Genomic DNA, 14,496 nt, shown 5'->3' with positions numbered 1-14,496 from the left:
GATATTGACTTCTTTATTGATTTGGCTCTGGGAACTCACCCCATTTCTATTCTGCTATACCGTATGGCCCCGCCAGAGTTAAAAGAATTGAAGAAGTAGCTGCAAGATTTGCTTGATAAGGGCTTTATTAGACCTAGTGTCTCGCCCTGTGGTGTGCCTGTGTTATTCGTGAAGAAGAAGGATGGATCGATGAGGATGTGCATAGATTATCGACAGTTGAACAAAGTCACCACCAAGAACAAGTATCTACTGCCTAGCGCTGATGACTTATTTGATCAGCTTCAGGGTGCCAAGGTGTTTTCAAAGATTGATTTGAGGTCTGGCTACCATCAATTGAGGATTAGGGCATTTGATGTCCCTAAAACAACTTTTTGGACTTGGTATGGGCATTATGAGTTTCTAGTGATGTCATTTGGGCCAACAAATGCCCCAGAAACATTTATCGATTTGATGAACCGAGTATTCAAGCCCTATTTGGATTCCTTTGTAATTGTGTTTATTGATTATATCTTGATTTACTTTCGTAGAGTAGAGGAGCTTGAGCAACATCTTTGGATCGTACTTCAGACTCTAAGAGACAACTAATTATATGCTAAGTTTTCAAAATGTGAGTTTTGGGTGGACTCGGTCACTTTCTTGGGGCATGTAGTATCGACATAGGGCATTTAGGTGGATCCTAAGAAAATTGAGGCAGTTCAGAACTAGCCTAGACCCACTTCAGCCACGGAGATCACGAGTTTCTTGGGTTTGGCGGGATATTACTGTTAGTTTGTGGAGGGGTTTTCATCTATAGCATCCCTATTGACTAGGTTGACCCAGAAGTGTGCCCCGTTCAGATGGTCAGACGAGTGTGAGGCGAGCTTTCAGAAGCTCAAGACTACTTTGACTATGGCGCCAGTGTTGGTGTTGCCCACAGTTTCAGGATCCTACACGGTATATTGTGATGTATCTCGTATTGGACTTGGTGCGATATTGATGCAAGAAGGCAGGGTGATTACATATATGTCGCGACAGCTGAAGGTTCATGAGAAGAATTACCCTGTTTATGACTTAGAGTTGGTATCCATTGTTCATGCACTGAAGATTTGGAGGAACTATCTTTACGGCATGTCATATGAGGTTTTCAGGGATCATCGGAGCTTGCAATATTTGTTCAAACAAAAGAATCTCAATTTTAGGCAGAAGAGGTGGTTGGAGCTATTGAAAGACTATGATATCACCATTTTGTATTACCCCAGGAAGGACAATGTGGTGGTTGATGACATGAGTAGGAAGGCAGTAAGTATAGGCAGCCTTGCGTACATTCTATTTGGTGAGAGATCGCTTGCATTAGATTTTCAAGCTTTGGCCAATCAGTTCGTGAGGTTGGATGTTTCAGAGCCCAGTCATGTTATAGCTTGAATAGTCGCTCGTTCTTCCTTATTTAAGCGCATCAGGGAGCGGCAATATGATGACCCTCATTTTCTTGTCCTTAGAGACACAGTACGGCACAGTAGTGCCAAGCAGGTTATTGTTGGAGATGATGGCGTTCTGAGGATGCAGGGTCGTGTTTGTGTGCCCAATATAGATGGACTTCGTGAGTTGATTCTAGAGGAGGCCCACAGTTCCTGGTATTCTATTCACCAGGCGCCGCCAAGATGTATCAGGACTTTCGGCACCATTATTGGTGGATAAGGATGAAGAAGGATATAGTGGCATATGTAGCCCGGTGTCTAAATTGTTAGGAAGTAAAGTATAAGCATCAGAGAACTGGTGGTTTGCTTCAAAAGATAGAGATTCCTAAGTGGAAGTGGGAGCATACCACTATGGATTTTATTGTTGGACTCCCACGGACTCAGAGGAAGTTCGACGCGTTATGGGTCATTGTGGATAGGCTGACCAAGTCAGCGCATTTCATTCCTATGGCAGTTACCTATTCTTCAGAGCAATTGGCTGAGACTTACATCCGCTAGATCGTCCGTCTTCACGGTGTGCCCGTGCCTATCATTTCTGATCGAGGTATGAATTTCACCTTGCACTTCTAGAGGGCAGTACACCGTGAGTTGGGAACGCAGGTTGAGTTAAGCACATCATTTCATCTTCATACGGATGGATAGTCCGAGTGCACTATTCAGATATTGGAGGATATGCTCCGCGCTTGATTTATAGACTTTGGAGGTTCTTGGGATTAGTTCTTGCCACTTGCAGAGTTTGCCTATAACAACAGCTACCAGTCGAGCATTCAGATAGCTCCCTATGAGGCATTATATGGGAGGCAGTACCGTTCTCCAGTTGGGTGGTTCGAGTCGGGGGAGGCTCAGTTGTTGGGTACAAATTTGGTACAAGATACCTTGGATAAGGTCAAGATTATTCAGGATCGACTTTGCACAGCTCAGTCTAGGTAAAAGAGTTATATCGACCGTAAGGTTCATGATGTTGTATTCATGGTTGGAGAGAGGGTATTGCTCCACGTTTCACCCATCAAGGGTGTGATGAGGTTCAGAAAGAAGGGAAAGTTGAGCCCTAGGTACATTAGATCTTTCGAGATTCTTGAAAGAGTGGGAGAGGTGGCTTACAGGCTTGCATTGCCACCTAGTTTATCGGCATTCCATCCGGTATTCCATGTGTCCATGCTCCGGAAGTACTACGGTGATCCGTCTCATGTGCTAGATTTCATCTCAGTCCAGTTGGACAAGGATTTGACTTATGAGGAGGAGCCTGTGGCTATTTTAGCCCGGCAAGTTCGACAGTAGAGGTCTAAGAGTTATCATTCAGTTCGAGTGCAGTGGAGAGGCTAACCGGTTGAGGCAGCTACTTGGGAGTCCAAGTCAGACATGCGGAGTAAATATCCACACCTTTTCACCACCCCATGTACTGTTCTATGTCTATTCGAGGATGAATGGTTGTTTTAGAGGTGGAGAATGTGATGACCCGATAGGTCATCTAGAGTTTTAGAACCTAATTCTTTGTTCTGAAGCCTCCAATATCTTCTTTAAGCCTTCCTCAATTTGCATGCGCAGTCCGGGTATTTTCCCGGGAGGTTTTATGTTAAAAACTGGTAAAATATGAAATTTTATTTCAAAAATTTATTTGAGTTGACTTCGGTCAATGTTTTGAAAAAATGGACCCATATCCATGTTTTGACGGTCTCGGTGGGTCCATATTATGATTTGTGACTTGAACGTATGCCTGAAATCGAATTCGGAGGTCCCTAGCTCGAGTTATTGATTTTTGTCAAATATTGAAAGTTTAAAGTTGTAATGGTTTTTAAGAATTGACTGATGTTTGATTTTATTGATACGGGGTCCGTATTTTGATTTCGGAACTTTGTATAAGTCCATTAATATATTTATGACTTGTCTATTAAATTTGGTGAGAAACGAAGTTGGTTTGACGTGATTCGGATGTTCGGTTGTTAAAATAGAAGTTTTAAAGTTTTCTTGAAAATTTTATTTGATTTGGTGTCTGATTCGTAGTTCTAGGAATTATTTTTGCATTTTGATCATGCGAGCGAGTGTGTATGAGCTTTTTGGACTTGTATGGATAATTGGTTTGGAGCCCCGAGGGCTCGGGTGAATTTCGGATAGGCTACGGATGTTTTAATCCTAGAAAATCTGGTTTTTCTCTTAGCTTCAGCTGTCATCTGGTTTCCTTCTTCGCGATCGCGAAGATACTCCCGCGATTGTAAAGAGTGAACTAGGTTGGGGGAGTACTTTCTTCTACACGAACGCGAGACCACGGCCCTGAACGCGGAGCACTAGGGGGACTGCTCTACGTGAATGCGGCCAGTCACACACGAACACGTAGTTTAGTGAGGTCGGAGCTGGGGACTTGAGGTTACACTAAGCGAACGCGAGTCCAGTCTCGCGAACGCGGAGGTTAGGAGGGATAAACCTTCGCAAATGCGTGTAGCCTCTCGCGATCGCGTAAGCCATTAAGGCTCTGCTCTTTGCGAACACGTTAGGTTTCACACGAACTCCATGAATACCTGACGCCCAGTGATTAAAACAGACTAGAAATGGGATTTTGCCCATTTTTTCAAAATTCAAAACTAGAAAATCTTAGAGGCAATGTTCCCAATAGTTTTTCTTCCCCAATTTGTTGGTAAGTGAATCTAACCTACTTCCTTTCAATTACCCATTACATTTCATAAGATTTCAACTAAAATCTAGGATTTTTCATGGTAGAAATTGAGAGTTTGGGTAGAATTAGGGATTTTTGCAAAATTAAAATTTAGACCTCAAATTGAGGTCGGATTTTGAAATAAATTACATAACCAGGCTCGGGGGAGAATGGGTAATCGAATTTTGGTCCGAATTTCAGGTTTTGACAAAGCGGGCCCGGGGTCGATTTTTGACTTTTTAGGGGAAAGTTTGAAAATTCTAAATTTATGCATTGTAATTGATTCCTTTAGCAATATTTGGTATTATTGAGTCAATTGTGGTTAGATACGAGTGGTTTGGAGGCGGATTCTAGGGGAAAGGCCCCGGTAGAGCTCTGAATTGACTGCGGAGTGGGGTAAGTATTAGAGTTTAACCTTGACTTGAGGGAATTAGGGACCCTCGGATTATGTGCTATGTGAATTTCATGTGTTGCGGCGTATATGCGAGGTTACGAGTGCTTATATGTCGCTGATAACTAGGGATTCTAGTTCATTTTACACTCCTTTTTACTTGAATTTTGATTAAAAATGTATACAAAATAGTCCTTAAAGCTTACATGTTGTACTTGTTTGCAGGGTTTGGTCAAAAAGGTGACAATTAGTCAAAACCAGCTCAAAAAGGAGTGAAACATGCACAAGTACCAAGAACAAGTCAAAGCATAGCTGCAACAGACCTACTGCGGCCGCAATCCATTTAGTACGGTCCGTAGTGATGAGATTCAGAGAGGTGCACTTTTGGAGCCTAAGGCAATGCGGTCCGCGAAGGATTTCTTGCAACCGCAATTCATTTTGTGTGGTCCGCAGAGAGGGGGGTTTAGAGAGTTGGGAGTTTGACGATAGAAGCCAATGCGGTCCACGATCCTTTTTGTGCGAATCACAGTTGAAGCCACCGCGGCCGTGGTGCATTTTATGCGGCCCGCGGTGGCCAGATTCAGAGAATGTATAATCAAGCCAAGAAGCCTCATCGCGGTCCGTGGTGCATTTTATGCGGACCGCAATACCTCGTCAGGGGTATTTTTATCCAGAAAATTTTGCCAAGTATAAATACATTCTTTTCACATTTTTAGGGTATCTTTTGTAATCTGTTAGACTCCAGAGCACGTGAACGGCGATTTTGTTCTATTTTGAGTAATTTGTAGTTACTTTTACACTTAATCTTCATTATCTTAGTTTGTAATTAAATCTTATGGGTTATTCTTCATCTATTTTCTTGATTTCTTCCATTATTATGAGTAGCTAGACCCATTAGCTAGGGTTGTGGCTCAACCCTAGTGTGGGTATTTGATGAGTCTTTTGTTTTAAGGCTTGGGTGTTTATGGGTGTTTGATATTTGGACCGATTTGAGTTTTCCATGTTGAATTAGTAGTTGCAAACACTAATTTGTGCCTATTTTGCTTGGGCTCTTCTTGAGAAAGAGAGTTTGAGTCTAGGAAAATCAGTCCAATAAGGAATTGGGGTGTAATCAAGAGATTAATAGCCCAAATTACATGGTTAAACCTAGAGATAGTAATACCCAAATTGAGCCTATATTGCATGCACAATTTTGACACCCAATTGATCTTGAGAAAGTCAATTAGGGCAAAGTCACTTGAGCTACTGAGGTATGGAGTGAGTAGTTCCGTGCATTGGCTACATCATAATCCCTAACATAACAACCTTGCCTTAGACTTTAGATCCCGTCAAGTATTCACCTAGGAGAGAGTCACTTCTCTAGTGCCTCTTTAGCCATTTAGAAAACCTTTCAAGCATTTTATTCTTAGTTAAATTTAGCATCTCGTTAGCATAAAAATAGAAGTAATCAAAAAACCAACTATGATTGGAAGGGCAGTTAAAAGCACTACGCGTTGCTAATTTAGATAGGAATCCAAATCCCAACCAATTCTAGCTCCATGTGGATTCGATCCCGACCATCTCAGGTAAAAGCTGCTTCGACCACTCTTTCCACTTTGTAATGGTGTAGGGTTGGCCTCGATCAGTCGCCGAATTACTTGTTTTCCCTGATTTTCCGCTTTTCCTTAATTATCTCCTTCCTTGTCTTAACCGCTATATGCTCTAAATGCCTTCCATGCTTAGTTTCTACCTGTTAACCAGTGTTTCCTCCTGTTAATAACGTTAGATCTTTTCATATTTTTATGATTCCCTGATATTTGCTTTAATTGACTCACTTGCACCTTCTAATTGTCATTAAGTGGACTTGTCTTGCTGTGTGGTATTACTTATGTATATTGTACAAGGTTTCCTTTCTGGTTCAGCGTTATATTCATTGATCATAAAGGTTCTTGTGATTTGAATTATTGATGTGACTATGCTCTTTGTGTATTTGATACTGATATGGTGGAATTAGGTTACGCGTCGCAACATGTAAAATAAGGGTGAATTGATATGGTGGAATAAAAGTGAATTTGTACTAATATGGTGGGATCGGGTTGCACGCCGCAATATGTGAAATAAGGCTGGATTGATACGGTGAAATAAGGGTGAAATGTGATACTGGTATTGTTATAGGGTAGGATCAGGTTGCGCATCGCAATATTTATTTATTGATTTTGATTGTTGATATTGTTACGGTGGAATAAAGGAGGATTGTGTTGTACGGTGGGATCGAGTTGCACGCCGCAATGACCTATGTATTTTTTTTCTTGAGCTATGTTGGTTTTCGGTAATTTCACTTGAAACTCTAAGGATTGGTAATTCTGATCGTCACTGGCTTAGTTCTTGCGGCTTTAGCTATTATCTTCAGTTGACTGCCCTATTTTGTTCCATATTTCCTTTTCTGTCTTTATTATACTGCATACATGTTGTAGTGTAAGTGGCATGCCTTAACATCGTCACTACTTCGTCGAGGTTAGGCTCGACAATTACAAAGTACATGTGGTCGGTTGTACTCATACTACACACTCTACACTTCTTGTGCAGATTTTGGAGTCGGTATCAGCGACGGTTATTAGCGTGCTCGGATTGGATAGCTCATGGAGACTTGAGGTACAGCTGCTCAGCACCCGCAGCTCCTGTAGTCCCTTTCCCTTTTTATTTGGTCGTATATTTTCTTTTCAGACAACTTTATATTATTTCAGCCCCTTGTTTGTACTATTCTAGTAGCTCGTACACTTGTGACACCGGGTTCAGGGATGTATGAGACGTTTGGCTATTTTAGCTTCCGCATTATTACTTTGGATTATTGCAATAGTTTTAGTTTTTTCTCATTAAGTAATTTTAAACTGTTAAAAATGGATAAAATATTCTAACGTTAGCTTGCCTAGTAAGTAAAATATTAGGCACCATCACGGTCCCGACGGTAGGAATTTTGGGTCGTGACATAAAGTAAAAGAAGTGAAGTGGAAAAGCACAAGGCAGATAAAAGTTTGAAACTCTTCATTTTGTTTTTGTTTTCCTATGTATTTTACTGAATTTTCAGAGTGTTCTTCTTTTAGGAACATCAGTGAATCAGTAAAAATGAAGAGAGGATTTGGCTTTTTCAGAGGATTTTTTCTTGTATGTAAGTGAAAGAAGGTGAGGTCTTATATAGAAAATGATGTGCAAGAGGATAGAGAATGAGAGAATCTAAGAAGAATCTGTCAGCCTTCCCTAAAATTTAGGAAAATAGCATATTTTCTAACAATAAAAGGACAGTTGTCCCTTAGCCTATTTTCTAAGTTTTTTTTGTTTTCCCTCTCCTTTTGCTTTTGAAATACTGCATTTTAAACCCCTTCAAGACCCTTCTAGAACTTTCCAGTAGCTAAAAGAAAGATTCCCTAATTTTCTATCTCATTTACCCTCCTAAAGTTTTCTAATTATCACAAATAGCCACAACCAAAAGGCATATACGATTCTGAACCGAAAACCAGTGCACAAAATCAAACTTTCAACAATTCATTAAACTTAGGTAATTAAAACTTATTAGTATGTAATTGGACTACTAATTATGCAATTAATTAATTAATCATACTTTCAAATAAACTAAATCAATTCATTAACCATTCTAATTGATCATGCAATTTAAAAATTAAAACTTAGTTAACAATCCAAAAAAGAAAAGAAAATAACAAAAGGATAGGAAAAGATAAGAAGAGAGATATACTGATTTAGAGCTTAAAGGAGACAGTGACTGAGGCAAACCAACGAGCACTGGTGACGATGAAACTCTGGCCGGCGGATTCCGGTAACTTCGAAGTGAGCAAAACCAAGTTTTAGGTCAAAACGGGTTGAATTTATCAAAGAAATTAGAAAAAGGCAAAGTTAGGTTTCTAGGGTTTCTGAGATTTGAAATTCAGGGAGTTCTAGTGGGGATTGAGGAAATTTGGAGGTAGATCGGAGATGAGAGGAGGCTGGGATTATAGGGTGATGTTTGGAGACGGGCCGCTGTCGTAGGCGATTTTTGGCGGCGCTGTAACGATCCGACCAGTCATTTTGAGCTATAGCGCGTCATTTAGCAGTATGAGGCCATGAGCAACTTCATTTCAGGTATTATAACTTGTACGCGTGGTTGGAATTGAATTTCGGGAAGTTCGGAGTTAATTTGGAAAGAGAATTCTCATTTCGAAAGCTTTAAGTTGAAAGAATTAACTAGGATCGGAATTTGGAGTAAATGACCTCAGAATTTGGATTCAAAGATTCCAACAGGTTCGTATGATGATTTCGGACTTGGGCGTATGCCTAGACCGGGTTTTGGAAGACCAAGGAACGTTTTGGCGCCTATTGTGGAAGTTAGCATTTTGGAAGAAATTTCATAAGTTTGGCTTGAAGTGCATTTCAGTGTTATCGATGTCCGTTGGGATTCCGAGTTTGGGAGTAGCTCCGTATGGTGATTTTGGAGTTGGGAGCGCGATCGGAAGTGAATTCGGAGGTCCGTAGGTCATTTTGAAGTCATTTGGCTAAATATAGAAATTTAAAGGTTTTTGAGAAGTTTGACCGGAAGTGGACTTTCTAATATCGGGGTCGAAATTCGATTCCGAAAGTTGGAGTAGGTCCGTAATATCGAATATGACTTGTGTGCAATATTTGAAGTCAATCGGACGTGATTTGATAGGTTTAAACATCGAGAGTAGAAGTTTGAAGTTTTAAAGTTCATAAAGCTTGGATAGGAGGTCGATTCATGGTTTTAGCGTTATTTGCTATGCTTTGAGGCCTTGAGCAAGTCCGTAATGTATTTTGGGACTGATTGGTATGATTGGTTGGGGTCCCTAGGGCCTCAGGTGGATTCTGGGTGGTTAACAGATTGAAAATAGGATTTTTGAAAGGGCTGAAGTTGCTGGTTGCTGATATAACCGCACCTGCGAAATTTGGGCCGCAGAAGTAGTCAGAAGAGCCGCAGATGCAGTTTTGGCCAGAAGTGAAGAGACCGCAGATGCGGTCATGGAGCCGCAGAAGCGGGATCGCACATGCGGTGGACGAGGCGCAGAAGCGAAAAAGGGGAGTCTGGAGGAAACCGTAGAAGCGGTAGAGTGGCTCGCACTTGCGGAACCGCAAAAGCGGTCAAGGGACCGCAGGTGCGGAAATGCTGGAGGTAGTGAGGTTCCTTTAAATCGGGGGCTGGGTTCATTTCAATCCCATTTTCTTCCATTGGAGCCGATTTTGGAGCAACTTTGAGGTGCCATTTTCACCACCAAGCATGAGGTAAGTAATTTATGCTAAATACATAATTATATACGGATTTGGACAAGGAAATTTGTAGAAAACTTGGGGTTTGAGGGAAAACTTAGAAAATTGATATTCTTGGAATTTGACCACGATTTTGAGTATGAAATTAAGAGAAAATCATATATTTGAGTTCGTGAGTTCATGGGTAAACCTCATCTTCGAAAATTTCGGAATTCGGGCACGTGGGCCCGAGGGTGTTTTTGTCAACTTTTCGATCGGGGTTAGGAATTATTATAAATTGGATTGTAATGAGTAATTGAACATATATAAATGGATTTGCATAATAATTGGATAGTTTTGGAGTATTGTGCATTGATGCGAGTCTTCGGAAGAGCGTGGAATGCCAGTTATGGATCTTCGGGGCGAGCTGAGTCTCCTTTCTAAACTTGTAAGAGGGAATTGTCCCCATAGGTAAGTTAATTGGTTGTGTGCTCCTATTTATGAGGGCTACGCACGCACGAGGTGACGAGAGTCCGTGCGTAGCTACTATTATGTTTAAGTCCGGGTAGTTTAGGACCCAAAAGCATGCTATATTTGGAATATCTGTAATTTTATTGACAGTTTGATTTGCTTAAATCACATCGAATTAGTAAATGAATTTCTAAAAAAGATTAAACTTCATTTTCTTGAATTGTTAAAAGAGAATTGGCTCTTCCTTGGATAATTGTTCCTTGATGAATTCTTGATTGACTGATTGTTGTGTTTATTTATATTTGACTGTGTCGCATGTATGATTCGCGAGCGGTATAATAGATGCATCTATGGTTCGTGTCGTTCGACCCGCGGCAGTGCACAGTTTAAAAATTGTTGGATCGGGCCGTACGACCTCGGCATGATTTGCGCATGCTTGTATTGCTTGCCTTGAGATTTATTGATATTTGCTCTCCCCGACTTGAGATAATTGAAAACTAATGGATTATGAATCCGGAGACCTTTAATATAAAAAGGAACTTTTACCTGTTCGTGACTTATTTGAAATTACTGTCATTCTTAATAAATCCATGATTATTCGCATTAATAATATATCATTATTGGACCACTAGTAAGTGTCGAAGTCGACCTCTCGTCTCTACTTCTTCGAGATTAGACTAAAAACATACTTGTTGGATAGAAAGCTTCTGTAAACTTAACAATCTTTGATATTATTTTAATAGATTACTACAAAACACAAAAAGGAGGACAATATTTCATTTATTAAAAGTTAATACTCAAAACAAACTAAAAAATATATTTAAGGTGCTCATGGCATATCCAACACTAACAAATTATCATCATCAAAAACATTTGGATCGTTTCGTGAAACAAAGATGTCTTAACATCTTCATTTTCATCTATATCTATAATTATATGCGATATTAATTAGTTAAACATTAAGAAATAACTAAAATTTTAAGAACAAAAAACATTTGAATTCACATAAAAATGCTACTAGTTTGAGATTGGACTATTCTTTTTTGTTATTTTTTGCTTTTTATATTTTTATATTTTTATTTAAATAATTAAGCCCACGGGCCAGTCTAACTCATCCTCGGTCAAGCCTTATGGGCCACAGGCTTACCTGGGCCGCGCTTAAAAGCCTCATTTTTAAATAGGCTCCAAAAATCTTAGCCCAACCCTATTAAATCACGGGCTGCGCTGGACCGGCCCAGCGGGCCAAGCTCATATTGACAGTTCTAACACCTTATATATACGTTCTTATCTTTTCAGCTACCAATGTAGTACTTTGTTCGCACATCAACATAATCTTATCTCTTAGGGGATGTATAGAAGCTCTTCTAGTCTCACATCGAATGAATAGCAGAGCTCCTATGTACAAAGTTAGATATAAAAGAGTCTAAGTGACACATATGAAAAAGCATACACCTCTCGACTTTTTGGCTAAGATCAAATATAGTATATGTTCGTATCAGTTTAATATAGATGACTCACACAATTTTTTTAGGGGAAGGTCTATCCAATAGCGTGCTATCAATGCCTTCAAGTGTAGCTTTAGTGTTGCACTACTGCCTTGGCCTGACATAACCCACCAATTTCAGTTTCAAACTATATTCAGTTAAAGTTTATTAATGATAAAATAGTTACAATATTATTGAATATTATAATAAATCCACACGTTTATATAGTGAATGCCGAGGGGCTAATTTTCACCAAAAAATTCGAATGTTTTGTCCAATAGCAGTGATTGGTCAAAATGTTCAAGTTAAAAACAAAAGAAAAGGTCACAAAAGCAAGAGATGGAGGAGGACCGGCACGAGACAAAATTGCACTAAACGTGGGATATGCATTTTTGGCCCCTGTTATTAGTAAAGTGTGATTTTAGTTTTTCCGGTATTACCTGAATACATTTAACTTACAATTAAGTAGAATATATGTTTTTGGTCTATTTGTTTAGGAAATATGTTATATTTGGATTTTTATAACTATATCACTTTTAGCTTAACATAATACATGGATAATTAAGTGGTGGAATAATAGATAATAATGGTAAATTTGTGAAAAGTTTACAAGCAAAGGGATCAATGGTAAAAGTTTTAATTAATTGAAGGTTATATATGCTTAATTTATTTTTATTAATTAAATAATTTTATTTACCAAAATTATGAAATATTTACTGCTCAAAGACAAAACAAGAAAAATAAAAAAAAGAAACAGCACTTAGACTAGACAACAAGCCCCAACTACAGGTGGCGGATTTACAATTTTAATTTGACTGATTAATCATTAAAAAATTTAAAAGCATTGAACTAATCTAATATATAATGGATACGTCAATGGTATTTTGAGTTAGCTCCAAAAATCAAAATCCCTAACCAACCAGAGAAAGGGAAGCTTCATTTAACCCTTTGTGTTTGCAGAGAAACTGTAATCGAAGATGGTGAAGGTGCGAATGAACACCGCGGATGTGGCCGCAGAAGTCAAATGCTTGCGCCGGTTAATCGGAATGCGTTGTTCCAACGTTTATGATCTTTCCCCAAAGGTTTTCCCATTTCCTTTCTTTTGTTTCTTTCTGATTAGTTTTTTTTTAAAATTTATTTGTGTAAAACCGCGATTGGCTGATGTTTGTTATGTGTGTTGGATTGCAGACTTATGTGTTTAAGCTAATGAACAGCAGTGGAGTTACTGAGTCAGGGGAGAGTGAGAAGGTTTTATTGCTCGTGGAAAGTGGCGTTCGTTTGCATACCACTGATTATCTTCGGTACCTATATTTTTTTTACTCTTTTACTTTTAAACTGAAAACAGGAAAACATGAAATTTGATTTTGATAAATTTCAGTGCCTTTAGTATAATTTTTTATATGGACCTAATCAATGGCGGAGCTAGTAATATGTACAAGGGGATTTAAAACAATACTAGAATGTCACCCTGAGGTATGAACCAGCAACCTAAAGCAATTTTTGAATCCTTTTGCTGGTACACTAGAATCTTCCCTTATGCTAATAAAGGGATTTAACAATATGCATATAATTAAAAATTTTGTTGCCTTATGTGCACAATATAATTTTCCGACGAAGTTTGGCTCTACATAGCTCCGTTCCTGGACCTGAGTTAATATAAATGTAACTCTACTTGTATAACTTACCGTGCATCTGGTTTCCTTTTCTATAGTTTTCTTGCTTATCTGCTGTAGCCAAATATGCTTCTCTTTCATTTCGACTTCATTATAAAACTACTCCCCTTTTCAGTTTATGTGAATCAATTTGACTGGGAACAAAGTTTAAGAAAGAGAGGAAGACTTTTAGAACTTGTGGTGTTGCAATTTTTGATACTTGTGATCTTAAACATGCGATAATTTTTGTAAAGTTTCTCATTAAAGGAAAAATTAGAAGTTAAAATTTAATTGTCTCTAAATATTGAAAGGGGTCCTTCTTTTTTAAATTATTAAAAAGGAAATAGGATTAATAAATTGAAACGGAGGGATTAGGGAACTATGAAATTTGGGGTGTGTCTTGGTATGAAGGAAAAATGTTTTCCTAGAAAATATTTTTTTGAAAATAAGTGATTTTCTTACTTATTTTCTAGTGATTGGTTGGTTAGCGGAAAATATTTTTTTGACAAAAATATAATCTAACACTATGGGAGACGAAATGGGTAAGAATGGGAGAGGTTGGTATATGGGGGTCTAGAGGCCCGGGGTGGCGGTAGCATGGATGAGGGCAAGGATGGGGGGTGGGGGTGGAGGGTGAGGGGGTAGGGGTAGGGGTAGGGGTGGAGGCGGGGGTGGGTTGAGGGTGTGAAAGGTTGATATAGAGTTTTGGAAAATGTTTTCCCTCCTTTTGGTAGGTAAGTCATTTGGAGGAATGTGTTCATAAGTGAAATATTTTCAAAACATTTAAGCCAACCAAATTTGGGAAAATAAAAAAATATTTTCTTTTCTTCTTACTAAACACACCCTTGATTTTGGTAGTTTTTGGTGCATTTGGCATAATACTAGAAAGTTCAAGTTATGGTATAAGTCCATGAATCAATCAATTTTGCCTCAATCTACAATTAGTTGACAATTTTCAGTTTAATTGTTGTCTTTGATACATAACAAAATACTAAATGCACTAAAAAGTACTTAAGTAGAAACAGAAAATATGATATTGATAATTTTCAGTGAATTTGGTATCTTATTTTTTGATAGGTGAAAAGAAATACTATATGCACTAAAAAGGACATAAGTAGAATCACATTTACATTAGGGTGGGATATGGATGTTTGTGAGATTCGGAGGACCT

General features: G+C 38.8%; 1 protein-coding gene and 1 pseudogene across 1 annotated transcript in view; both read left to right on the top strand.

Annotated features, from left to right (window-relative positions):
• The first annotated feature begins 11,635 nt into the window (after nt 1-11,635).
• On the top strand, nt 11,636-11,805 carry LOC142181400 (U2 spliceosomal RNA; annotated as a pseudogene).
• A 739-nt stretch (nt 11,806-12,544) lies between these two features.
• LOC107801564 (uncharacterized) overlaps nt 12,545-14,496 on the top strand; it is a 41,451-nt gene continuing 39,499 nt past the window's right edge. Inside the window, exons 1-2 of the mRNA XM_075253966.1 lie at nt 12,545-12,755; nt 12,862-12,974. Of these exons, the coding sequence (XP_075110067.1) occupies nt 12,651-12,755; nt 12,862-12,974 (218 nt within the window). The 5' untranslated portion in view covers nt 12,545-12,650. The remainder of the gene's footprint in view (nt 12,756-12,861; nt 12,975-14,496) is intronic.

This window comes from Nicotiana tabacum, chromosome 5, assembly GCF_000715075.1.
Source record: "Nicotiana tabacum cultivar K326 chromosome 5, ASM71507v2, whole genome shotgun sequence".
Lineage (NCBI taxonomy): Eukaryota > Viridiplantae > Streptophyta > Magnoliopsida > Solanales > Solanaceae > Nicotiana > Nicotiana tabacum.
Note: the sequence above shows the minus strand (reverse complement) of the source record. Positions and strands in the feature narration are given on the sequence as shown.